Source organism: Trachurus trachurus, assembly GCF_905171665.1.
Source record: "Trachurus trachurus genome assembly, chromosome: 23".
NCBI classification, from domain to species: domain Eukaryota; kingdom Metazoa; phylum Chordata; class Actinopteri; order Carangiformes; family Carangidae; genus Trachurus; species Trachurus trachurus.
The window spans coordinates 1,347,963-1,375,950 of NC_139912.1; the positions used below are offsets into that span (position 1 = coordinate 1,347,963).

A 27,988-nucleotide genomic window follows, 5' to 3' on the forward strand; every position below is an offset into this window, starting at 1 on the left:
AGGAGTGTTACTGTCTCTGTGTGTGTGTGTGTGTGTGTGTGTGTGTGTGTGTGTGTGTGTGTGTGTGTGTGTGTGTGTGTGTGTCTTCACTAATTAAAGCAGCAGCAGCAGCAGCAGCAGCCATGGCCATGGGCCGCGCCCCCCGCCCCGGGCCCCGGGGGGAGGACACAGGAATGCCGCTCCGCCTCCAGACGCTCCGCCGCCGCCGGGGCAGAGGAGCCGAGTAGAGCCGAGGAGTGGAGCTGCAGCCCCGGGGCGCCCTCTGCCGGTAGATCCACCACACTGCAGCTGATCCACATGATGGATGGATGGATGGATGGATGGATGGATGGATAGATAGATAGATAGATAGATAGATAGATAGATAGATAGATAGATAGATAGATAGATAGATAGATAGATAGATAGATAGATAGATAGATAGATAGAAAGAAAGAAAGAAAGAAATGATAGATAGACAGATAGAGATAGAAAGAAATGATAGACAGATAGATAGATAGATAGATAGATAGATAGATAGATAGATAGATAGATAGATAGATAGATAGATAGATAGATAGATAGATAGATAGAAAGAAAGAAATGATAGATAGACAGATACAGATAGAAAGAAATGATAGACAGATAGATAGAGATAGAAAGAAATGATAGATAGACAGATAGAGATAGAAAGAAATGATAGACAGACAGAGATAGAAAGAAATGATAGATAGACAGATAGAGATAGAAAGAAATGATAGACAGAGATAGAAATAAATGATAGACAGACAGAGATAGAAAGAAATGATAGATAGACAGATAGAGATAGAAAGAAATGATAGACAGATAGAGATAGAAAGAAATGATAGACAGAGATAGAAAGAAATGAGATAGACAGAGATAGAAAGAAATGATAGACAGATAGAGATAGAAAGAAATGATAGACAGATAGATAGATAGATAGAAAGAAATGATAGACAGATAGAGATAGAAAGAAATGATAGACAGATAGAGATAGAAAGAAATGAGATAGACAGAGATAGAAAGAAATGATAGATAGATGGATGGATGATAGATAGAACGATAGATAGATAGAACGATAGATAGATAGAACGATAGATAGATAGAACGATAGAACGATAGAACGATAGATAGATAGATAGATAGATAGATAGATAGATAGATAGATAGATAGATAGATAGATAGACGGACTTGATGACTTTATTAAGTTTTAATATTTTTTCATGCGAGAAAGTAAAGAATAAGTGACCGGAAATGATTCAGTGTTTGAGTTTAAGAGAATAAATCTGAACTTTTATTTTGAAATCTAGCCTAAATAGTGAATAAATAAAGACTTGTGAAGAGTGAAGCAGAGAGGATCATGGGACATTTGTTGTCGATGAGTAAAACACTTTATTGGTTCCAACAGAAGCTTCTTCACCAATATCAAAAAGATCAATCAGCACTTTTCTCTTTTCACCGTCGATGAACAAACTCGTTCATTTGGCAAAGTTTTTTCTCTCAGACAAGAAGATGTGATTAAAACCTCAGAGGAGGAGGAGAGGCAGCAGCAGCTTCCTGAACGGTGACGTAGTGGGCGGGGCTAAAGCATCAGAGGGGGGCGGGGCTATGAGGTGTCGACTGGTTCACAACAACAACAGGTGAGTTTAGTTACGTGCAGGAACGTCGTGTGTTTAGTGTTGGAACAGGTGAAACCGCTGAGGATTGTGGGAAAATTCACCGGGTTTAGTTCTTTCTTTGGGACACTGGGTCTTTAAAACAAACTAGTTCATAAACTTAAACAGGTGAAATGGAAAAAAAAAGAGAAAAAGAACTCAAATTCAATTCAGAAAAGCAGATTTCCCCCAGTGATGAACTGTTCCTTCAAAATAAAAGAAAAAGCACCATGAAAAAAACTTTATAAACACTTTGTTAAAAACAACTTTTAGTTTTGCTCCTTTAAATCCTGAAAAACTATTTAAAAACAACAGATTTAAAACTACAGTCCGATATTTTTTTTTATTTACAGAGGAAGAAAATCAGATTCACACCGACGCCTCGTTATCTGTTGCCTCCATAAGTTGTCATGGTAACGCTTCAACAATTTCATTATTAGACCTCCATAATTATTCCTTTAAAAAATTCATTCAAGTTTCCTGTGATTTGGTTTGAACTGGATTTAATCTCCAGAGAAAATGTTTCATTTATTTAAACCAAAATATAAAAAATAAATGAAAAAAAAAAAAAAAAAAGCAGTTAATTATTCAACAAATCCCAAATAAAAGTTTTTAAATCTAAATGTATGTTAATCCGCCTCGGAAAATAGTCCCAAAAGAAATTAAATATCTGAGCCCTGTGTATTTTTTTTATTTTATTGGCGCAAAAGAAATAAAAAGTTGTTTTTGAATCATTTTATGGGATATGTTGACTTTAAGAAAAAAAAAAAAGTAGAATAAAAACCAGATTCTAGTTTTAAACTGGTTTATTTCTACTGTTTCGCACTGAAAAGCAACGTTCAGGCACTTTGACTGGGAAAATATGAAAGAAAATAAAATAAAACTGAAGGCAAATTAAACCAGAATGAAGAGAAACAGCACAAACTGATGGAGGGGGGGTGGGGGGGGCTTCTGTACAAGGTCAAAGAAGAAGGTTTTTTGTACAATTTCATCTCTGATTGGTTTAAATTTCCTCCGCCCCCTCCCTCACAGTGTTGCATAATCAATCAACCAATCGTCCTGAATTGTCACAATTGCTTTGATATAAAATCCGCCGCTCTGCGTCTGTACACGAGTCCTATGAGTCTACGGAAGCTCATTAGTGCCAAGAAAAGGAAAGAAAAAAACCAAAAAAAAAACACAATATTAAGAATGAGAAAAATAAAAGGTTTTAGTAAATAATTCTGAAATTTACAGAAACATCAGAATTAAAAGAATTATTAATTAAAAAACGTATTCAAAATTTGGCTCAGGAATTTAAAAGCTGTGAAAACACGTCACAAAAATAAGAATAAATGTAGAAATTAATGGAAAATTATGACTTTTTCAAAATATATAAAATGAAAATCTTCATATTTTTAATACTGAACCATCAAAACCAAACAAATTGACACTTTTATGCGATTTAACTGTTTCACCTGGAGTCAGAATAACAACAGTAAAATTGTTATACGTTTTTAAAAAAAAAATACTCACAGCAACAATTTTATTTTTTATCATTCTTAATTTTTAATTCATGTGTGTTTTTGTAGTTTTTTCTCTATTTTCTGGCACAAACGAGCTCCACGTTTCGTTTCCAGATGGGAATGAAGATTTAAAAAAAAAGAAAAGAAAGAAACTAAACCTATAGGAACATTATTTACATTTTAACAACTTATTCTCTTATTTACACTTTGTTCCTCCGTTTATGTTCATTTCCATCTGAAAAAAAAAAAAAAAAAAAAAAAAAAAGCCAAAAGAATCGTTCGTGTGTCGTGTTTTTTCCAGCGAAGACAAATCGTCCGTGGAGTGAGTGAAGGCGGCGGCTGCTCGTCAACTCGTCAATGTTTCACTTCAAACTTCAAAAAAATCAAGAAAAAAAAAAGAATCAATGCCACGTTTAAATTAAAAAACGATGCAGTTCAGCCCTTTTTTTTTAGTCTCCGTCGCTCCGTTGGCGGCAAAACCTTCAAAATAATAAAACTCAAATCAAAATAAACCGACAGCGGTGAAATAAATGTTGGAGTGAAGCTCCGATGATTCTCCTCCCAACTCGACTCGTCACCACGAACACGTCCAACAACAGCGTCCGTCGAGCTTCACGTCTCAGGTCCTCGTGGGTCAGCTCGTCGTCACGGCAACAGCAGCAGCAGCAGGAGGAGGAGGAGGAAGAGGAAGGGGGAGGGGCTTGTGTCCGTTCCACCGACCTTCTGTCATCGTCCGACACGGCGACCGCGGCTTCTTCGTTACGCGTTTATACTCGTTAAGTGCAAAGCAGCTCCTATACGCTAAGTTCCTTGTGTTGTGGTGTTGTTGTGGTGTTGTGGTGTTGTGGTTGATGTTGTTGTGTCACTTCCTGTGAAGAGTCGTCAACTTCCTCAACTTCCAGTTTCTCTTCCTACAGCCTCGCTCGCTGGAAGAACGCCTGAGGAGAGGAGAGAGAGGAGAGAGCAGCCATCAATCAGCGTTCCTACACATTTGAAATTTCCAAATTCCATACTTTTTTCCAGACTTCTCGGTAAAAAAAATCAAATAATTTGAGATATTTGAGTAAATAGTTGTGCATTATGTGCATTAGGGATACGCCAACATTTTTTTTCGTGTCTTGCCTCACTCCCGAGTCCATGACCAGCAGATAGACACCATCCTTTCCACTGTGCGTGCAGTAACAAGGGAGATAGAGCCGTATCGCCCGTAATTAGCTTAGCTCAAACACTGGAAGTGTATGGGTAGTGTTAGCCTGCCTCCACCTGAAGTCGCTAATTAGCGTAGCACAAACGCTGGAAGTGTATGGGTAGTGTTAGCCTGCCTCCTACCTAAAGTCGCTAATTAGCTTAGCTCAAACACTGGAAGTATATAGGTAGTGTTAGCCTGCCTCCACCTAAAGTCGCTAATTAGCTTAGCTCAAACACTGGAAGTGTATGGGTAGTGTTAGCCTGCCTCCACCTAAAGTCGCTAATTAGCTTAGCTCAAACACTGGAAGTGTATGGGTAGTGTTAGCCTGCCTCCTACCTAAAGTCGCTAATTAGCTTAGCTCAAACACTGGAAGTGTATGGGTAGTGTTAGCCTGCCTCCTACCTAAAGTCGCTAATTAGCTTAGCTCAAACACTGGAAGTGTATGGGTAGTGTTAGCCTGCCTCCACCTAAAGTCGCTAATTAGCTTAGCTCAAACACTGGAAGTGTATGGGTAGTGTTAGCCTGCCTCCACCTAAAGTCGCTAATTAGCTTAGCTCAAACACTGGAAGTGTATAGTGTTAGCCTGCCTCCACCTAAAGTCGCTAATTAGCTTAGCTCAAACACTGGAAGTGTATAGGTAGTGTTAGCCTGCCTCCACCTAAAGTCGCTAATTAGCTTAGCTCAAACACTGGAAGTGTATGGGTAGTGTTAGCCTGCCTCCACCTAAAGTCGCTAATTAGCTTAGCTCAAACACTGGAAGTGTATGGGTAGTGTTAGCCTGCCTCCACCTAAAGTCGCTAATTAGCTTAGCTCAAACACTGGAAGTGTATAGGTAGTGTTAGCCTGCCTCCACCTAAAGTCATCAGAGAAACTCTTCAGCAACTCTAAACGGAAACCGGCGGGCCGATCTTGGTCTCAGAGCTGACAAAACTCTCCGGTAAGGCATCTTGAGCGGTCAAATGCCGCTAACGGGACGAGATCGGTCAAAACGGAGGGTTCAAGCAAAGACGCTTTATTTTGGTTCAAGCTAGCTACATCGAGGGTAGGTTAGTTTCCTATTTCAAAGTAAAAGCACAAATTCTATCGTCATGGTTTCCTGTATGTACGGCTACTTTCTCGATAGAATAGATAGACGATAGAATTTGTGCTTTTACTTTGAAACAGGAAGCTAACCTACCCTCGATGTAGCTAGCTTGAACCAAAATAAAGCGTCTTTGCTTGAACCCTCCGTTTTGACCGATCTCGTCCCGTTAGCGGCATCAGTGTCCTGAACGGAGATAGTCCAGAGTTTACAGGAAACGACCTCATTTAGGACATTTTTACAAGCTCATTAATAAATTACTAGTGATTATTAGAACTTATAAACTGCTCATTAACTCTTCATCAGTCACAGAAACTTTACCTTGATGTAGTTTTTCAGCACTTTGACGTCCGGCTGCTGAAGCACCTGACACAGCTCCTGGTGAACACACAAGGTTTTATCTCTTTAAATTAAAGCTGATTGTCTCATGGTGATGATGATGTCACTGTGGGCGGAGCCAGAGGCCGCTTCTCACCTGTGAGATCTCCGGCGACACCTGGAGGGAGGGCAGATACTCCTGCTGCAGGAACTGGATGAACTCCGGCCCCTGGAGAGGAAAAACATCATAACACCAAGACCATCAGAGAGTTTAAAGAACAAGAAACAACCAACCAACTGAAGAAACGTTCGTTAAATCTGTTTTTACCCGTTTGAGATGAATCATCTTCAGCGTGACGGCGACTTCCGACAGCGTCTGAACACACACACACACACAGATTTTGTTTTAATTTCATCGTTTCTTCTTATTTTTTGCCTTTATTTGCAACAAACTCAATCAAATTTTTTTGGGGGGGGGAAACTTTTTGAAATATTGTGCAATGTGCATTTGTTCGCCTTTTTTACATACAGAGAGTCCAGGTTTTGAAAAGGGTTTAAGTTCACTTTATAATGGAGTATGTTCATTTATAGGCTCCTACAGTGTTTGTGTGCAGATAAATGTTAAAAATGCTAAAGACTAAAAATCGAGAAAATCGGCAATATCTCGAGTAGAATCGCAATTTAAATCGAGTCGCCATCCAAAAAAAATCGTAGAAGAATCGAATCGGGAGAAAAGCGTATCGTCCCAGCCCTAATAACAACTGTTTATATTATTCTAAATGATATGTTTGTGCAGAATAAATGAATAAAATAAAAACACTTCTTTTTACACTTCTTTCTGCTGCAGTTGAATCACAGTGAAGCTTAAAAACAAGAAAGTTTGATGTGAAACTGTTTTGAATTTACAGGGTATCCGTGGGGTCTTGAAAAGTATTAGAAGGTGATAAATCATTTGGGGAAAATTAAGACCCTTAAAAAGTATTTTCACGACTTTATAAAGTCTTACATTTTGAAGGTATTTTTTCTGAATTAGCCTAGCTGTCCAAGAGTCCAAAAAAACATTGTAAAAGTGTGTGAATTTATTATTTTTATTAAGAAACAAAGATTAACCAGTATATAAAAAAGAAAAGAAGATTGTTGTTTTTGTTTTTTGAGAGTGGAGCAATGTTTTTTTTTTTTTTTGGATAAACTTTGCCTTATCCCAGCCTATTCTGAATTCTGTAGCATCACATTGGTTGGGAGTCTTTATCACAAACTAGAATTGTTACGTTAAAAGTGTCACTGATGTAAATGGTTAATTCCTGTTTATACCCTGATTTAGAAGAACACGGGTTCTGTTCGTGTTTTTTGCTTTGTTTTTTTAATATCGATTTATCGAGACTCGTGGAAAATCGAAATCGTATCGAGCACTGAAACTCTGGTGTGGTGACAAAAGAAACTCGAGCAGAAATCATCATAAAAACGGTTTATATTATTCTGTTTATATTGTTCTAAATGATAGAAGAGAGCAGAAACTCACCAGCACCGTCTGAGCGTCCGACAGGTCGAAGGTCGGTTTGAGCGGAGCCAGGAAACAGGCCGGGACGATGTGTTTGTAGATGAAGTCGGGGAAACCGACCATCCCGTCTTTACCTCCTGCAGAGAGACACGGGATGTTAGGAGACGAGTAACCACGACAACAACACACAGGAAGAGGACAGGAAGAAGAAGAAGAAGAACAAAAGAAAACATCAGTACCCCCAATGTTGTCTCATACTGGAATCATTTATTCACAAACCTGATCTGGAAAAACATATGGTCCCTCCCCTACAAATATTTTATCACAAATAAAATCAAAGAAGTATCCCTTAAACTCATCCATCGTATCTATCCCTCCAATTTATCTATGCAAAGATATAAAAAAGACATTAATGAACATTAATGAAGATTTTCAACATCTTTTCTGGTCATGTCCTCATCTGCAGTCCTTTTGGAAAATTGTAACTACTTTCATCCGTCAACATTTCGACAAAAACTTTGCTTTGGACTATCAACATGTAGGCCTATTGTTTGGTTTCTTTTCAGTCACGGCTTCTCAATTAAACCAATATTATGTAATTAATTTGATATTATTTTTAGCCAAAGCTCATATTCACAACCGCAAATTTACAAATCAAATACTTTGCACTCACCGTTTCAAAAACGAAATCAAACAATACATCCTAATTAACCTAATTAGTCAATCTGAAAATAAGAAAGCCATAAAGACCATAATACTATTCTCTCTGTTTTCACGTTTTTGAATAGACCTGTGTTTGCCTAACATGAAATGTACTTCTTCTCCTGCCTTTCATGATACTATGTAACTGAACCTGTTGACATTATTCCATTTTTATTTGTAACCCCCTCATCCCTCATTTCACATTGTACGTCCCAACTAATAATTCTTCCAAAAAAAAAAAAACACACAGGAAGTGGAGAGGAAGGAGACAGGAAGTGAACAGGAAGGGAACAGGAAGTGGAGAGGAACAGGAAGTGAACAGGAAGTGGACAGGAAGTGGACAGGAAGTGGACACTGACCCCACAGCTCCACCAGCTTGGCCAGGATGATGAAACACGTCTTCTGGGCGATGGGGTCGGGGAAGTCCACCGCTCCCTGGATGATGGTGAAGACGACACGCTCGATGTTCTCAGCTCCTGGGAAAAACAAAACCTCCACGTCATCACACGTAGGGCTGCAGCTATCAGTTATTTATGTAATCGATTATTTCATTGACTAATCGAGTAATCAACTATGGTGTTTTGCCGTATTAAATTGCTATATTAAGAGGACGTGATGTACTGATATGCTTACTAAATATAATATCTGTCTAACATTTGTGCATCTCTACTCTCATGAACCACCTGATATTTTGATGCCATCAGTGGTGTGTGTGTATATGTGTGTGTGTGTGTGTGTGTGTGTGAGAGAGAGAGAGTAAAATGCCTATGTATGTATGTTCTTGTGTTTTTAGGTCAAATCGCTCCAGCAAAGACGAATAAAATGAACTCAGCAGCGTTTTACTTTGTTTCCTTGAGCTCATGTCAGTGAAGTCATAACCAGCTCAACACTTACTACTGATTACTATATGTAATCTACTTTTCTTTTTCTGTCTGCATGGTATGTCTGCATGCCAGTGTTGCTATGTGTCTTCTGCCTTCTGTTATGTACAGTACATGTCCTATTTGTTAGTATCAGCTTTTAGGTAAATTGATGTGTAATTTCAGCTGTATTTTAATGCATTGCTTAATTGTTTTTTTTGGTTCTTAGGTTGCCTGTAACATCTGGCCAGGGACAACAGATGTTGACCAGTTGTTTTTCTGTTGATTAGTGTTGCACTGTCCCTCTCAAATAAACCAATAAATTAAATTAAACACTTGACTCGCGTTCTTATCGACTCGTTATAAATAACTAATCACTGTACGATCTCAGAAGTCTTTATCTCGATTAGCAAACACATTAAATGCACATGTTTCCTGTCGTTACGTTGCCTTAGAGCTTTCGGTTTCACTGCTGCATCACTGAGGCCGAGTGTTACGGTATCAAACTTCAGTTTCACAGTGAACGCACCTTTGATCTCGTCTCTCTCCTTATTTTCTGTCTTTTCTCAGATCGCTCCCAAGAACTCTGACAACGCCGTGTGTCAGTGATAAAAGTCCACGTGAAACAAAAGAGGTGAATGCCGCCGTATATCGTTGAGTGTAATTAATTAATTACTTAAAAAATGCTTCGATTTAGGAAAAATTACGTCATTTTTTGTAATCAAATTATTTGAATTGAATCGGCCCTTTTAAAGAGTGTGTGTTGGTGTGATGTCACCACTCACCCTGATTGGCCATGACCTCGTTCATGCCGCTGCCCGTCACCGTCTGGATGAAGCAGAAGTAACTCCTCCTCAGCATCTGCTTCTCCAGCGCCGCCGCCTGGTCGTTGTCCTCGGCCGGACGCGCCAGCACCTCGAAGATGGCCACGACCAGCGGCATGAAGACCTGCTGCAGGAAGGGGGACACCTGACGCTGCCATGGCAATGGGGGAGAGAGAGAGAGGGAAGATGTTAGTCACCCTGGTGGTGGTCGGTGATGATGACCTGTAGCAGAGGCGGCGGTTTGTCGGCGTTAGGGGTGGGGGTCTTTTACTATCTCAAGATTAGATTAGATTCTGAGTTTTGGGGCTACGATTCGATTCAAAACGATTTGATTCCTAATGATTTCTGCTTCAGTCTGTCGCACATTTATTGAGTGTTGCTTAAGTAACAAAATGAAAAGTGCCTCTTTATTAATAAAAATAGTGCAGTTAAAGGAGAATTCTGGTCATTTTTGACCCCTAAATCGTTGGTCCTGATGCAAAAAACGCGACTAAATAAATTGACATTGACTAAAATTGATGCAGGCAAACCGGAGTTACCATGGCTACCCGGCGCTAGCGATAGCAACAACGCTAACCCATGGGGGCAATTCTTTCAACCACAACAAACAGTCAGAAAACAATCAGATATCTCTGGTACATGACTGGAATCCTTAGAGACACCACTGAACTCATATAGTGTAGAGTAGAAACAGTAGAAACTTTGTGTTTTTGCATGTAGCCACTCACCTCAGATAGCCCAACTCTGAAACATCCCAGAAAGACATTACTATCCCATCACAGAGACAAACTAACACTTTGTCCTTGTTGTGATGATTTCTTTACTAAAATAAACAGTCATAGACATTATGGACATCACCACTGCACTGCTCCACTGTTTATTTTAGTAAAGAAATCATCACAACAAGGACAAAGTGTTAGTTTCTGTGGCTGTTTCTACTCTCCACTATATGAGTTCAGTGGTGTCTCTAAGGATTCAGTCATGTACCAGAGATATCTGATTGTTTTCTGACTGTTTGTTGTGGTTGAAAGAATTGCCCCCATAGGTTAGCGTTGTGGCTATCCCTAGCGCCGGGTAGCCATGGTAACTCTGGTTTGCCTGCAGCAATTTTAGTCGCATTTTTTGCTCCAACCAACACTGGGTGACCATCAGGACAACGATTTAGGGGTAAAAATTACCAAAATTCTCCTTTAAACACGCTGCCTTTTAAATTCTAAGGAAACGGAGGCCGACAGCAGCAGATTTGTTTCATTTTTTGTATTTTTTAAATCGATTTTGTGACATTTTATATCGATTCTGAAGAATTGCGATTCTTATGTGAATCGATTTTCTAAGTCCGTGTTACCTTGAACTTGGCGGTGATCTGGCTGATGAGCGGGATGAACTCCTGCAGGTCTTTGGCCTCGCAGTCCTTCAGCATGTGCTCGGAGGCGGCGGGGACGAAGGGCAGCACCTCCTCCTCCAGACAGATGATCATCCGGTGCAGGAAGGAGCGGACGGAGCTGCGCAGCACCGAGCGCTGCACCGGACAGCTGAGAGCCGGCAGGAAGGTCTGAAGACAGTCTCTATACACCTCGGTGCAGCCGCACTGCTTCACCGTCGTCTTGTTGCTGAACGCCTTGCTGGTACGACTGCAGCAGGGGGGGGGGGGGGGGGGGGAGGAAAGAAGAGGAGGAGGAGGAAAGATGAGGAGGAAGAAGAGAAGGAAGAAGAGGAGGGAGGAGGATGAGGAAGAAAGAGAAAGAGAAGTAGAGGGAGGAAGAGGAGGAGGAGGGAAGAAGAGGAAGAGGAGGGGGAAGAGGACGAGGAAAGAATAGGAGGAAGAAAGAAGACGAGGAGAAAGAGGAGGGAAGAAGATGAGGAGGAAGAGGAAGAGAGGGAGGAGAAGAAGGGGGAGGAAGAGGAGGAAAGAAAAGGAAGAAAAGTAGGGGGAGGAAGAGGAGGGAGAAGGAAGAAGAAGAGGAGGAGGAGGAGGGAAGAAGAGGAGAAGGAGGAAGGAAGAGGAAGAGGAGGAAAAAGGAGGGGGAGGAAGAGGAGGAGGAGGGAAGAAAGAAAAGGAGGAGGAGGAGGAGGAAAGAAGAGGAGGAGGAGGAAGAAAGAGAAGTAGAGGGAGGAAGAGGAGGAGGAGGGAAGAAGAGGAAGAGGAGGAAAGAATAGGAGGAAGAAAGAAGAAGAGGAGGAAAGAAGACGAGGAGGAAGAGGAGGAAAGAAGATGAGGAGGAAGAGTAAGGAAGAGGAGGAAAAGGAGGGGGAGGAAGAGGAGGAAGAAAGAGGAAGAGAGGGAGGAGAAGAAGGGGGAGGAAGAGGAGGAGGAGAAAGAAAGAGGAATAAGAAGAAGAGGAGGAGGAAGAGAAAGAAAGAGGAAGAGGAGGAAAGAAAAGGAAGAAAAGTAGGGGGAGGAAGAGGAGGGAGAAGGAAGAAGAAGAGCAGGAAGGAAGAGGAAGAGAAAGAGGAGAAGGAGGAAGAGGAGGGAAGAAGAGGACGGAGGAAGAGGAAGAGGAGGAAAAAGGAGGGGGAGGAAGAAAGAGGAAGAGAGGGAGGAGAAGAAGGGGGAGGAAGAGGAGGAGGAAGGAAGAAGAAGAGGAGGAATGAAGAAGAATAGAAGGGAAGAGGAGGAGTAGAGAAAAGAAGGAGGAAGAGGAGGTCAGTTGATGTGACATCACAGACTGTAAACAAAGATGGCCGCCTCCTCTGCTGATCTAAATAAGGTCAAAGAGGAGGAGCCTGTCGGTCACAGAGGCCACGCCCCCTACGGAGTGATGTGATGTCACAACCTTTTCTCCTGAGTAACTGATTACTTATCCACCAGTCACCAACTGTAATAGATTACTTATGTAATGTGGAGCAGCTGTTTCCAGACAGGAAGTGAGTCGTGGTGGTTTCCTCACCTGGCGAAGCCGACGGCGTGGCTCAGACAGTCGGCGAGCGCGGTCTGCCTCTCGTCCTCGGTCTCGTGCGCCAGCTTGGCGAGCAGCAGGCGGAACGCGTCCATCAGCGGCGCCAGGAGACTCCTCATCAGCGCCTGCTTCCTCTCCACCGGACTCTCCCCGTTCACGATCAGCACGCCGGCCGTCTCAAACATGAAGAGCTGGTCGTCGCTGGTCAGCAGCGCCATGAACCCGTTCTCCTAAAGGACCAAGAGGAAGAGGAGGAGGAAGATGTTACGTCACAGTTTCATTCTTCATTTACTGTTTGAGTGACAGGAAGCTGAGGATTGTGGGTAAAGACGTGAAGGACTTACAGGAGGAGCCAGTTCCAGCAGGTCTTGGATCCGGGTCAAGATGTCCTCGATGAAGGTGGTCAGGTGTTTACTGTCAGAGAACGATGACATCATCATCATCATCATCATCATCATCATCATCATCATCATCATCATCATCATCATCATGTTACTATTTAAAGAGACAGAGCCTTAAAGGTCCAGTGTGTAATAATTAACAAGGTTTATTGTTAAAATCTGAATATACGACCCATGAATATATTAGTATCAGTGTATAATCGTAGCCTTATAATTATTCTTTTGTATCTACATATAACAAGGGTCTTGTCGCCATCTTGCGCCGCCATGTTTGCACATACGTTTTTGAGTTATAAACCTGAAAGTTTGCGAATAGATTATCAACGCATGTTTTTTTGTCCTCGGAGGCCACCGTCACTTTGCCGACGGGAGGAGTGAGCGCTGCGATCTAGAATCTGAACACTGGATGTCAAAGTTTTCCCCCCATTCTACAGACTGGACCTTTAAAACCAGCTGTCAGGACTTCCTGTCTCTTTGTGAAGTCACAACTAAGCCCCGCCCCGAGTGTTTTATTCTGAAATCTGCTCTGTTTTTTATTGGATCACTTTAGAAAACAGTCAGCCAATCAGAAGAGAGACTCAGAGCCTCCTCCTCTCTTCTGATTGGCTGACACCGACCTGAAATCAGCCCCAACTGTAAACATTTTTAAATCCAGGTTAAAAACATTTCTTTTTCCATGTGCTTATGGCTGAGCTCTTTTAAAGAACTTTAAATCTTAATCTTGGATTTGCACTGAAAGTCCTCTTACTACTCTTTTAATACAAATGAATATTTCTTGCTTAATATTTCATTTATGTATGTATTTTTCCTTATTTCCTAATATTTACTGTTTAATCACTTACTTTTCTATTTATTTTCCGTTATTGTTTAATTATTTCCTATGTTATTGTTTTTAAACTGTAACAAATTGGTTTTTGAATATGTGGGTGAGGTTTTTATATCAGCCCTTTTGGGTTTCATATCTCCCCTTTGCACATCCCAGTTATGATGATTGTCCATGTTGTTTCAAATTATATTGTTCGTGCTAAATAAATAAAAAATATATATATTTCTTGCTGCAAACTCATATTTTCTGCTCTATTTTAGTCTAGTTGTTAGTTTAATTCTCTCTTTGTTGTCCTCTCTTTTATTCTTTTTCTTGCTTTTAATTTTATGTTTAATGTTTCAGATTTTTACTATTTGGGGTTTTATGTTTGTATGTATTATGTTTTTTTCCCCCATTTCCAATTCTTCCTGTTAAATGTTTATGTAAAGCACATGGAGTTGCTCCTTGGTATTTAATGCAAAGGGAGGTTGTGTTGGTGGATGAATCCAACACTCACTGCAGAGTCTTGATGAATCTGGAGAAGAGGTAGGCCACTCTGCTGCGGACCTTCGGGCTGTTGTGTCTCAGTCCTCGTTGGTCCAGAAACGCCATCTGACCATGAACACAACACAGAGGTTGAACGTTGCACAAAAACAGAATAACCCAGAGGAAAGTGTGTGTGTGTGTGTGTGTGTGTGTGTGTGTTGAGTTGAGTTGTGTTGATCATTTCCTCTCACCAGGACGTTGGGAATGTGCTGCGGCTCCACGATGAAGAACTTGTCGTAGCGGACGACGGTCTCGAAGAACTCCAGAGACACCGAGCTGTGCTGGTAGCTGCTGACGCCACAGGAGACCAGCTGAGGAGAGAGAGAGGAGGCGTCAACACACACATTACACACATAATACAAACACACACACACACATAATACACACACACACACACACACACAGCCATTATACACACACACACTAGAGATGTAACGATACGGAAAATCTGACATCTTGATTACAGTGACCAAATTATCTTGCTTATCGATAATAATTGCGATATTTTTAACAAAGTTTCTTCATCAGAAAAACGTTTCTTCAGTGCAAGTAGAGAGAGTAGAGAGTAGTAGATAGATAGATAGATAGATAGATAGATAGATAGGTAGATAGATAGATAGATAGATAGATAGATAGATAGATAGATAGATAGATAGATAGATAGATAGATAGATAGATAGATAGATAGATAGATAGATATAAGTGAATAAGTGAAATTAAATAAACAAAGCTTCGATCAAGGAAAAAAGAAAAAGAGCTGCCTAAAAGAAGTGTCTGGAAAGGAAATGGAAGAGGCTTCCTGGCATTTATTGTTTATTTGTCGAGGACAGTGCACATTAATGAACAATTTAACGCCGTGGCTGGATTTAGCTCAGAGCTAGTTTCCGTCTGTCACGCCCATATGCGTGAGTCTGTTATTACATATCCTTGGTAATTATCCACCCAGATAATGTCATTAATTCAGTGCTCTTTTATGTGGTTATTATGTTGTTGTGTTTATACAATGACTCAAATGACTGTGTTCATGCATGTGCTGTGGATTTGTTTTGGTTCAGTGAACATAGTTGTACTTTGTGCAACGACAATGGAAGTCTAATCTAATCTAATCGTTCACACACAGAGAGAGAGAGAGAGAGAGAGGAGAGCAGCTGGAGTGGTGTGACTGACCGTCCTCATCATGTCCTGCAGAGCGCTGGTCTTGGCCGTGTCTCCAGAGAAGTGGGCGCCGTGCGACGCCGGCAGAGCTTCACCCAGCATGTAGAGCAGCCGGATGGCCACCTCCACCTCCATGAAGGCTGCGGACTGCCACGTCCTGACGGAGCACCGAGGGAAACAACAGGTCAACACACAGGTGCAGGGTTCCCACTCTTTTCTTGAAATCATTTTCCAGCACTTTTCCAGGACATTTTCAGCTGCTACAGTCTGACATCACGCTGTTCCATTCATGCTTTAGAGAAGAAGTCTTTTCCACAGTTGCAGCTTTATTTTGTACATTTAACCAGTTTGTTTCTATGTTTATTCCTCCTCTCTCTCATTCTCTCAGCCCCAGAAGTCTGATTTAAAGATGTGCAGTCTACAGCTCCAACTTATCTATGACATTATATCTTACATGCTTAGAAATTAAGACAATTTTATCATAGAACAAAGCAAAAACATGTTGTTTTTGTTCTTAAACCACGACAACAATAGTTCTCTGTCACTGTCCATCTGTCCTTCATCAGAGGAGACAACAGGTCCAACACAGGAAACACTCAGCAACTCATGTCCAGAGTTTTCTAGCTAGGAACGTCTTTGGGAAAGAAATCCTTGGTGGGGTCTGGTGTCATGATGTGATAAATACTTTTCCAGGACATTTGACTATTTTTCTCAATTTCCATGTGTTTTCCATGACTGGAAAATTGGTCAACCATTTTCCAGGTTTTCCAGGACACGTGGGAACCCTGAGGTGACTTCACAGACCTGACCCCCCCCCCCCCTCATGTGTGTGGTCTTACTGCCCCCCCTCATGTGTGTGGTCTTACTGCATGGTGTTGGTGAAGACTCTGCGGACGGCCTGCAGCAGCAGCTCAGGAGAAACCTGAGCCAGTCGGTCCAGCAGCATCTTCAGCTGCTTCCTGTACTCGACGAACATCGCCTCGTCCTCGCCCTGGACAAACAACCACAGCTCTGTTAGCGCCTCCTGCGCTCTACTCATGTCAGGGTTATAGATTTTATGAATTTAATTAAATAAACTTTATTAATCACAAAGGAAATGCTAGGTTCCAGCAGCCCATGTACACGACCATAAATAGACAGAATAAATAAAAAAACAAATAAAACAGCACCAGTGTTTCCACTAGGATTTTTTAAAGGAGTGGCTCCAGTCTGATTTAGTGTGTGTGTGTTTATAAACATGTTAACGAGCGCCAGGTGGATTGTTTATAAACCTTAACGAGCTCTGGCCTGAGGCTCAGAGGTTACCACGGCAACTTGAGGTGGTTGCCAATGACGATAGAGGCTGAGGCAGACAGAAACGTGTAGAAAAAGAGCAATTTTCTGCCTCTGCACTGGTCTCACATTTAGGCTTATTCTGACAAAACGGTAACTCCTATCAGAACAAAACACAGACCATCATCACTGTAAGGACTTCCTGAATGATTTAGTACGATTTGGTGTTTCTACAGTAAATATTTTGGAGACACTTGTGAGTTTAAAACAGGAGTCCGTTCTGCTTCTGTCAGAAAATCTTTGTATTGGAGTCAATGAGGAGCAGAGACAGACGTGGCCGCACTCAGAGGCTGATAATTCAAATTCTGTAAGTCTCTCTGATATTTTGAGCACATGGTGAGAGACAGAACAAGTTACAGCTACAAATTAGGAAAAAAATAATGTGTGTAGAGTGTAAATTGTGTCCAGGAGGAGTGTGGAAAGAGAAAAGTTTCAGAAGATTTCAGACAACTTCTTCTCACTCTAATTTAGGAATATAAATCATGTAAACATGACATTGTCACACTCACCTCGTTCTCAAAGTTGTACTCGTCGTCGTACGTCAGCTTCTTAATGACGGCGAGCATGACGGCCTGAGAGGAAGAAGAGGAGGAGGAGGAGGAGGAAGAGGAGGAGGAGGAGGAGGAGGAGGAGGAGGAAGAGGAGGAGGAGGAGGAGGAGGGAGGAGGAAGAGGAGGAGGAGGAAGAGGAGGAGGAAGAGTCTTTAACGTGTCTCAGCTGAACACACACAGTTTCCTGCCTCTCAGTGAAACACACACTCACCTCGATGTTTGCCTTCTGCTGGTCGGTGAGCTGAGGAAGCTGTAAACACAAGAACAACAACACACATGAGGTCAGATGTTCCCATTGCCATGACGACAGTTCATCACTAGGGCTACCCCAAAAACTCCACAACGCTCTGGTGGACAAGTTGTGAGCTGCACATTCACCACGCTATGAGATAATATCACAACGTTACCACACAGAGTTGTTTTAGAGGGAAATACAGAGACTGTTGATGAAAAACTGTCCCTGAAGGCAACGTGCATCAGCGGTTTTGCATGAATTTCCCTCTAAAACAACTCTGTGTGGTAACGTTGTGTTATTATCTCATAGCGTGGTGAATGTGCAGCTCACAACTTGTCCACCAGAGCGTTGTGGAGTTGTTGGATTGTGTATTTGATGAGTTTGATGAGGGAAACCAAGAAATCCCATAATGAGCCTCCGTAGCGTAGCTCTGAGCAGCTCACGGCTCTGCTCCGCCGTTCTAAAAACAGCTTGCACCGACAATTAAAGGTAACAAACCTACTGCTATGACTATAGGGATTATGGCGATGGGCCAGTTTGATAAAATTTTGAACTATCGCTTTAAAAATCATTAAAAAAAATATCACTATACTTATGTGAATCGATTTTTTCTCCCAACCCAATTCATCACCCGACTGAGGCGTGGTGTCATCATCCTCACCTGTTTGAGCACGTGCAGGTACTCGTAGCAGAAGCCCACGATGTTGGCGGAGATGTCGTCGTCCTCGTGCACCAGCAGCTGCAGCAGCAGCGGCACCTTGGCCTCCAGCGCCTGCAGCGTGTCGGCCGCGTCCTTCACGTTCCCGGCCTTGGCCAGCTTGGTCCAGCTCAGCACCAGACTCTGGCCCATCCCGTTCACCAGCCGAGAGAACTTGGCCAGGAAGTCCACGTCCTCCTCCTGCAGAGAGAGAGAGACAGAGAGAGAGACAGGAAGCAGGAAATGAAAAACAAACAGAGAGAGGAGCAGGAAACTCCAGGCCTCGGGGAGGGAGGGAGAGAGGATCAACACGAAGCCGTTTCCTCTCACATCGGCACCGAGCTGCTGCACAAACTGGTCCACCAAAGTAATGAAGATCACTTAACTTCTGCTTTAAATAATAATCCGTATTTTCATCTCATCAGTGCAAACATGCATCTGTTTATTTGACATTTCTGCAGCTTAGATTCAAGATTCTGTTGATATGAACTCTGGATTTGCAGCAGTTTATTCAAGTTTAAATTTAACCTGTGTAAGTGTTAGTATTTTTTCTATTATAAGTTTTGTCAAATTTTATGTTTAAATATGTAAATGAGGCAATATCTAATGAAATAATGCGCTAATTTGCATATGTCCAGAACAGAAATCTGAACAATGGATAAAGCCACTTTGTTTTATTTTGTTGACATATTAGAGTCTTTAGTTTTTCCAGAGGAGGATTGTGGATATCTCTTTTTATCACTCTGTAAATGAGAAAATACTGTCACCAGCCCTTTAAAACATCTAATGTCGCCATGTTTTTAGTAATAAAATGTTGTATAAATGAGGCTGTGAATGATATATCAACAATCCCCTCTGTAAAAACCTTCAGGATATAGAAAGGGATCAAAGTGGAAGGTTTGGTGTCTGGAAGTGCTGCTGAAGTGGAGATTTCTAGAGAGGAGTCTGAGTCTGAAAAACTCTTTCTGAGAAAACGCCCTTTAAAGACTTGGACTGTAAAATTACACAGATTGTTAATGTCAATCCTACTTTTAGGATTTGTTGCTATGATACAAAGGAAATGACATCATTGTTAAGGAGAGAGAGAGCTTTACAATGACACCTGACATGACACGGCTCAGACTAACTCCTGGTGAGTTTAGGAGAAATCTACAGATGAAAAGAAGTCAAATAAAAACCTTAATGTGGATTTTCTACTGTTTCTTTCCACTATCTTGACAGAAAACATGTTAAAGAAGCAAAAACAGCCCAAAATCTCCACACTGATCAGTGCATGATGTTTTTGCGTGTTAGTGTGTTACTGTAGTGTGTTTGTGGTTGTGTGTTTCACCTGCTCCACGTTGAAGAAGCCTGCAGACTGCAGCACCTGACACAGAGACTCCACCAGCTTGGTTTTGTCCACAGGGTCCATCCCCTTGTTGATGATCTCAAACAGACAGTCGCAGGCCTCTTCCCTCAGCTCCTCCACCGACATCTGACTCAGCAGCAGGTTCACAAACCTACACACACACACACACACGCAGGAAACACACTGTCACTCTGGGCTGCATTAACTTGCTCTAAAATAGATAAAAAGATGTGATTTTTACCAGATACAGGGAGGAGGGATACTGACAAACACCAAATGTTTTCTTTTTCTCAGTTTTCTGAGCATAATAATAATATAATACATTTTATTTGTTGGCGGCTTTCAAGGCACTCAAGGCCGCCGTACAAATAGATAACAGAAAACATTAGAACAGTGCAGTAGCAATAGCAATATAAATGTACAAGTAATAAACTTACAACATACAGGTGGCTGAACAGATGGATGAACTACTGGAATTAAAGGGATGTGGCAGTTTTGAAGAGGTGTAGCAGGCATAGGCATTCATGTGTATGTTGAATATAATAAGTATGTACATAATTTTTATCCCTAAATTAGAAATATAATTAATATAATTAGTTATTGCATGGTAAAAACTAGGGCTGACCCAAAAAAATCGAAGCTTCGAAGCTTCGTTCGTTGCCATGGTAATCGATTGTTTTTTTTTTCTTCCTTTTTTCCTTTTTGACACCGGTTCTCATCGGCAATTGTTACATTAAAATGAGTAGGCTACTTGGCATCCTGGAAACCTGCCTGATTTTGGAGATATGCAGTGTTTGTTCGCCCTAACTTTCATTATTTCCGCTAAGTCCCCAAAACAATACAACAATTAACATAAAAATTCCAAAAGACGGAGGACCAGTAGATAACAGAATAAGTACATTTACATAGTTACAGGAGGGTTAGACATGATATTCGAATAAAGCAGAAAGAAAGAAAGAAAGAAAGAAAGAAAGAAAGAAAGAAAGAAAGAAAGACAGACTGAGTCTGAGCAGCGACGTCAAACACCGACAGACAAAAACAAGTTCAACTTTTTTTACAAAAGAAACTTGTTTCCACCATGAACATGAATCTGTTTCTGTGTGTCGTGTTTCCTCTGTGTGTGTGTGTGTGTGTGTGTGTGTGTGTGTGTGTGTGTGTGTGTGTGCGTGCTGACCGGTCGTTGGCGATGAGGTTGAGGTCGATCCAGGACACGTAGGCCCCCACCACCTCCAGACACTGGCAGGTGAGCTCTGGGTGCGAGCGCTGGTACGTCTGCAGGATCTGGAACCAGGACTCCACCAGGCTGGGGATCACCTGCTCCCGCATGGCGTCTTTGATCAGAGTGTTCCTACGGGTCTCCTGCACCCGCAACACACACACACACACACACACACACACAGTCAGAGTCAGCCCTTCAAAGTAAAACGCCGACTCTACAGCTGCGTTACACTGAGACTGAACCATAAAACCCAAAATTGAAATGTCCCTCATCATCTCCTCCCCCTCATGTGGACTAAGGGCTGGGAGAAGTTTCAGAGTCCTCCGTGGCTTCTCTGAGTTACAGGGGGTCTCGGCGTAGCAGTGCATGTCCATATAACGGTTGCAAATGGATACCAACTGTCTTCGTAACAAAAAGACACACCAAAAAACCAAATTCGCGAGATTTGGACGGACTGGGAAAAGGAGATTCGAGAAGCTTCCGCTACAAACAAGCTTGAAATATAGACTTATTTCATTTTTTTTCAGAACAATTTCTCATGTCGGGGCTTCAATACAAGACGGACATTACATCCGAGCAGCATGGAGGTATTTGGATGTTTTTTGGTGTGTCTTTTTGTTACGAAGACAGTTGGTATCCATTTGCAACCGTTATATGGACATGCACTGCTACGCCGAGACCCCCTGAAACTCAGAGAAGCCACGGAGGACTCTGAAACTTCTCCCAGCCCTTAGTCCACATGAGGGGGAGGAGATAATGAGGGAAAATTCAATTTTGGGTGAACTATCCCTTTAATAAGAAAATAAACCCATGAACACCTCGGGGGAGTGCAGGATGTCTCGGTCCACCACCTCGGCGTCGATGGCCATCAGCGTCCTCAGGTAGACGTCCACGCCGTGCGGGTTCAGACCCACCAGCGTCAGGATGTCGTAGAAGAACTTGGGCCACATGGTCAGATACTCCATGATGAAGGTGAGCGCCAGCACCTGGGCCGCCTTGTTCCTGATGAACGGCTTCTCCGGCTGAGCGCTCAGCAGCTGCACGAGACAGAGAGACACACACAGAACAGTTTGACCCTCTGAGATCTAACACTCTGTTTTAATTCATCTTTTTACTTGTAGATGTAACAATACTCAAGTGTTTTATGTCTAAATATTCAGAACAGTCCATTGTCGTCCCACTGGATAAAGAAATAATTTAGACCAAATGCTGGAAATTTGAAGTCTTCTTTTTGAAACTTTTCAAATCTTTGGTCATAAGGACAAACTGTTCTGGTGGTTGAAACAGGTTTAACAAAGTCTTGGCTTCACAAAAGCAGTGGAATATATGAATAAAGTAACAGATAAGTGTAGAAAACAAGTGCTAGAGGTTGAATAATGACTCTACATTACACATCAAGCTCCATGAGATGTGTGTAAATGAGAAATGGGCAAAAGTTTTATCTTCTCCAAACAAAATATTAACTAAACACACAAAATGTCCAATATTTATATCATGTACATGTGTAGTCACTGTGTATCTGCTGTTTGAAAGGTAAAACATGAGCATGTATTTGAAAGAGGAGAGTCAAACAGAAACATATGGAGACGCGTGCACCGACCTCAGAGGGTTAAACTGTTTTTGTTTTGTTTTGTTTTACTGTATGACCATTTTTTATTGTTTCCTCAGTTTGTTTTGTATAAACTTTATGGTTTTAATGAGTTTGTCTTGTGATGAGTAATGAGTTGTGGTCTGTGTTAAAGTGTTAATGAGGTGAACTGTACCTGACACTGGAGCCACTTCATCAGCGTCTCTCTGATGAGCTGCTGCTGAACTGCACTGAGACCAGGATGTCTGCAACACACACACACACACACACACACACACACACACACACACACACACACACACACACACACACAGAGGTTAACACACCTTCATCCACATCAACCTGCAGCAGAAACCTCCGTCGGCTCGTTAAACTTGGTCTCTACCTGAACTTGATCTGATGCTCCAGAACCTGGAAGCAGAAGAACTTCACGTGGTCGTCGCTGAAACGAGACAGAGAAACAGAAACTCAAACGTCACGTGATGATGATGATGATGATACGATGATGTCACGATGACGTCATAAGGAGTCGGACGACAGGATGAAGTCGTTTCATATTCACAGGGTTCCTACGCAAGTATGGAAAAGTATGGAATTTGATTTTATACATTTCCAGGTCTTTAAAAGTATGGAAAATGGAAACTATTGTATGGAAATATATTTATTTTATTTATCTTATCTTGGTTTGGTCTTATCTGAAGTTATTTGGGTTAACTATTTTGTATGCGCTATTGTATCTAGCTACGATCTCCTGGAAATTATTTGATTGCATAATGGCATACCCATTCAGAATAATGAAAACAAATGATAAATTGCATGTTTTTTTTTATATAATGCACGTCTATTTACTTAAATATCACAAATTATTTGATTTTCTTTTACCGAGAAGTCTGGAAATTAGGGTCTGGAAAAAGTATGGAATTTGGAAATTTCAAATGTGTAGGAACCCTGTATTCATCAAAAACCAACTCACTTGTAAATCCCTTTAGCCAGAGCCTCTGCACAAACCTCCCAGGCATCCTGAGACTCCTTCAGCTGCTCAAAGTAAGCCATGGCCTGCACAGAAAATTAAACAAAACATAAAAAGCTGAAAGATTAGATTGATTAGAGGAGATTTAAATAAGTTTCCTGTGCAGATGGTTTATGTGTGACTGTGTGTGTGTGTGTAATGATACTGTGTCAACACTGTGTGTGTGTAACTGACCTATTTATAGGTGATGATGTCAACAGGTCGACTTCACCTGATTGGTCGGTTTTATCTTGTTTTTTATTTCTTTTTTTTTTTTTACCTGAGGCTCCAGAACAAACTCACTGATGTTGGTTTATGATAAAAGAAAATGAGACATTTTATTTGTTATCGTCTCTTTTTCTGTTGAAAACAACGACTGAATCTACTTCAACTAAACTGGTTCATCTAGAAATAAAACATCCGACTGCTGTAGTTTTAGTTTTCTTTGACTAACACAAGATCATTTCAGACAAAACCAGATCATTTCTGTTTCTATAGATTAAAAAAAATTCTGATTTTACTGTTCCAGAAAATAAAGAAAAGATCTAAACTTTATGGACTGAGAAGCTGGAGCTGATAAATAGATTATTATTTATATTTTGAGAATAGAAACTACTGCATAATGTACTTTTTGCCAGTGGAATAATTGTACATTTTAATCTCATATCAAGCTGAAACAGTTATATCAACCAACGTTTCTGATTCTGGTTTTAGAATAAATCTGAGGAGCGTTTAGAAACATTATTGTGTCTGTGTTGGGACTAAAAACTAAAGATACAGTATGTGTGGCGTTCAGTGCGTGGGGTTCAGTGCGTGGCGTTCAGGGCCCAGTGGGACAGCAGAGCGTCGTCTCACCCTCTGCCTGTAGCGGGCATCGGCGTTCGGGTTGAGCCCCAGCAGGGCCTGCTCGTCCATGACTGCAGCGACAGACTGGCAGGCCATTCGTGGGTTAGCTTTCCTCCAGGGCAGCTTCACTCCTCTCTGCTGCTGCCGGGCAGGTTGCTCTCATCTGCACACACACACACACACACACACACACACACACGATTGATCGATCGGTTTATTTTGACTTTATGTCATCAATACTCGGCTGTAAAAACAAAACACCAGTTTACTAATGGACTAAAGCTGTTTAGAGGGAGGAGAAGCTCAGTAAAGTTGATTAACCTACTTTACAGTTAATTGTTTAGTCTGCAGTGTGCAGCTTAAACAATTAGTTGATTACTGTTCCAGTGAAGGGGGCGATCATGGTAATATTTACTGGTTTTCTCAGTATAGACTCAAACTACTTTATTGCCCATTGTCCAATAGCTTACAAAACATACATACATCACATTTCTGGTTTCTTTGTTCCTTTATGACAATAAACGGAATCTCTCTTTGGTTTGTGGACAAAACAAGACATTTGAGGACGATGTCTGGTGGTTTGAGAAACACTGATCGACATTTTCCAACATTTTATTGAAGAAATAACCAATCGATTAATGGTTTAAATAATCAACAGATTAATCGATGATGAAAATACTCGTTAGTTGCAGCTTTAAAGTCCTATTCTATTCTATTCTATTCTATATATAAAATTGCTCTAAAATGAGCAGAAAGTGCTATAATGAGAACAAGTTATATAGTTGTTTACTATATACACTGCTCAAAAAAATAAAGGGAACACTTAAACAACACATCTTAGAATTAATTAAATATTGCAGTTTAAAATCGTTATTCAATATATAGTAGAGTGTGTTGAGAACAAAATAACATAATCAAAATTATCATCCCAGGTTGATTTCACACAGGTGTGATATACTTGGAGTTACAATGTGTTGTTTAAGTGTTCCCTTTATTTTTTTGAGCAGTGTAGGCTACTATGATAATAAAAATCAATCTCTTCACAGATTTATAAGTCAACAAGTAATTGATGAATCTAGATCAATAAGAACCAGATAATCTGACAATAATCAAGATTTATTAGTCCAAACAAACACCAACAGAAACCTAAACACTTCATTAACAATGACACGTGAGTCGCCTCATGTGAGAGGATGAAATCTGTCAATCACGGAGTTTTACTGATAATCTGTGATTGGATGAAGGCTGAAAAGATCGATCCGTCAATCATCGATGATGAAAAACAACCGATTTTGATCGATTATGTATGTGATCGATCAGGTGTGGGGAGTCACGGTGAGGATGGAGATTCCCCCACATGATGCAACTCACCGTCAACACTGCCGTTAAAACCGTTACTGACGTCACCAACCGGTAATAACGGCTGTACCTGGTTGGGTAAACGACCGCAGCACAGCAGCAGTGTCCCCCGGTTCGATGCCGGGGGGCCAGGTGTGTGTGTAGGGGGGCTGAGTAAAGAAGTAGACAGCGGGGGCCACTCCTCTAAAAGTTGACACCGCAGTGCTACATGCTACATGCTAACATGCTAACTCCAGTCCCCCATAGAAAACAGCTGAGCGTAAGCTAACTCCCAGCTAGCGACCGTTAGCCACCGGCGGCTAGCTCTAGCTCTAGCTCTAGCTCTAGCTCGCCTGTTGCAGTGATCCTCCAGACCCAGACCCAGTAACAACGGTAACAACAGTCGGTAAAACCCCGCTCAGCACCGGGAGGCGGGTAGTAACACCCAGCCCGACCGGGTGGGGGAACCGGGGGCAGTTTGACGGTGTTTTAACGTGTTTCCGGTGCTTGTTTTTGACCGCGGCGGAGCTCGGTAACGTTACCTGCCTCCGCTGCGAAAATCTCACGATGATGAAGCTCACTCACAAACTCCGCGGCCGTTTATTTTTTAATCTTTAATTTATTTATTTATTTTTACCAACATGCACAACTGAAGAAAGATGAGATGAGAGGAGCTCACCTTACTGGGAACTTAACTCATCAAGTGTTTTTTCTCTCTCCGCCGCTTGTGTCACGCTGTCTCTCCCGTTAACGGTAACTCATCATCACCACCGGACGGAGCGAACGAAGTCTCCAGAAATCAGTTGCACGTCGGCGGATCGACACACACGACTCGAGCCGCGGTGCAGCGTGTACGTCCGCTCGGTTAGCATCCGGGTCACGGCCGCAGGAAGCGATCCAACACACACCGCCGAGGGAAAAAATGAACTATCAAAATAAAAAAAATATCAATAATGAATATATATTTGTGTTAACTAAGTATATTATCCCAACAGTTATGGTCCATATTTTGTATCTAAGCATGTTATTTTAGCGGGACTAGTTGATCGTTGCCGTTAGATGATAACATTCACGGAAGTTAGTTTCCCATTCGTAGAAACGTTAACAGTAACCATTGAAAAATCTAATAACACAAAAGCTATCAAGACCTTGAACCTATGTGCTCTCTACAACATATTTTTTATAATGCATTCTGTAAAAAAATGCCTTTATGCATGTAACCCCCTGGCGATAATATTTTGCACAATTTTTAATAAAGTTCTGGAAAAAAAAAACAGTAACTTTATTTTTAAAGTTAAAAAACAAAACAAACATCAAATGGGCTCTATGCACAGCTCCACTACTTCCTGAATTTAAGGCAGCTCCTTTATTTCCTGTATTACTTTATTGGACAAACTGATTAATCCAGGTGTGTCTGGCCATTGTGACTTCAGACACACCTGGATTAATCCGTTTTGTCCAATAATGTAAGACAGGAAATGAAGGAGCTGCCTTGAGTTCAGGAAGTAGTGGAGCTGTGCAAAGTCTTTAATCTGTTGTATATAAGTAAGTATATCATGTAGGCTATAATCTAATGTATAAAGTGAATGTTTTAAGCCTACAGCTGTAAAACCAGTGGTGGACAGTAAATGTGTCAAAACTAAAGGCCCCGGACTACCAGACTAAAATTGATTGATTTATTATTTTATTTTTATGTCCATTCGTAGTTCCTGTTTCAAAGTGATAACACTAAATGTTATCTCTGTCTGTCTCTCTCTTTTCTCACCACACAACCGTTAACACCAACTATATGAATTATAAATTATATAGGAAGGCAGTTTTTTTTTTTAAAGGGTTTTGTGTGTTTGTTTGTTTTTTTGTTGAACATATTATACTTTGCATAACTAAACTGTTATGTACTTAGAAAACTTATGTATAGATTTATGTGTCTCAATAATTTGACCAACATCTACAGTGGATCCATCAGGTATCAGTCTCTACACTAGAGACACTGGTACAGTTGTCTCTTTTTAACTTTCTAGTATTTTCAATTTTTGATGTAGTTATTTATATTTATTTATTTATTTAGCTTTTCTCTTTTATTGTATGTATTGTGTGTCTGTTACTGTGTTGTTTGTATATCTTATGGACCTTGAGTCTGAAATAAAGACATATATATATACATCTATAAAGTATAAAACGTGAAAGGTGAAATAAGTCACTAAATAATTTTACAATTTAAATCATTCCATACCAGTTTACATTATTATTTATTATTAGTGGGGCAGATAAGCAAAATAATTGTGCGTTTTAATGACTAAAGCATGAAACTTTCAGCATTTCATCTACATACCCCAAGGTTTAATTTCAGACGTGGAACCACTTTGGTGGCTGACCTTTAGGGGTCTT

At 41.1% G+C, this 27,988-nt stretch overlaps 1 protein-coding gene across 3 annotated transcripts; it reads right to left on the minus strand.

The window, feature by feature from the left end:
* Positions 1-3,772: 3,772 nt before the first annotated feature.
* xpot (exportin, tRNA (nuclear export receptor for tRNAs)) lies at positions 3,773-26,472 on the minus strand. Of its 3 annotated transcripts, none has more exons than XM_083999503.1 (25): positions 26,280-26,472; positions 24,272-24,425; positions 23,381-23,463; positions 22,793-22,849; positions 22,583-22,652; positions 21,638-21,856; positions 20,775-20,959; positions 19,583-19,751; positions 18,217-18,453; positions 17,532-17,570; positions 17,279-17,341; positions 16,304-16,428; positions 15,450-15,594; positions 14,474-14,593; positions 14,254-14,348; positions 12,875-12,944; positions 12,522-12,760; positions 10,979-11,264; positions 9,595-9,784; positions 8,309-8,425; positions 7,269-7,384; positions 6,078-6,125; positions 5,907-5,978; positions 5,753-5,809; positions 3,773-4,099 (listed from the first exon to the last, which is right to left on the minus strand). In XM_083999503.1, the coding sequence occupies exons 2-25, from the start codon at positions 24,356-24,358 to the stop codon at positions 4,073-4,075; spliced, it is 2,916 nt and encodes a 971-aa protein (XP_083855629.1). In that variant the 5' UTR covers positions 24,359-24,425; positions 26,280-26,472; the 3' UTR covers positions 3,773-4,072. The 3 variants fall into 3 exon arrangements, with proteins under 3 accessions (XP_083855629.1, XP_083855630.1, XP_083855631.1); XM_083999504.1 differs by having other exon boundaries at positions 26,297-26,431; XM_083999505.1 differs by having other exon boundaries at positions 26,285-26,431.
* Positions 26,473-27,988: the final 1,516 nt, after the last annotated feature.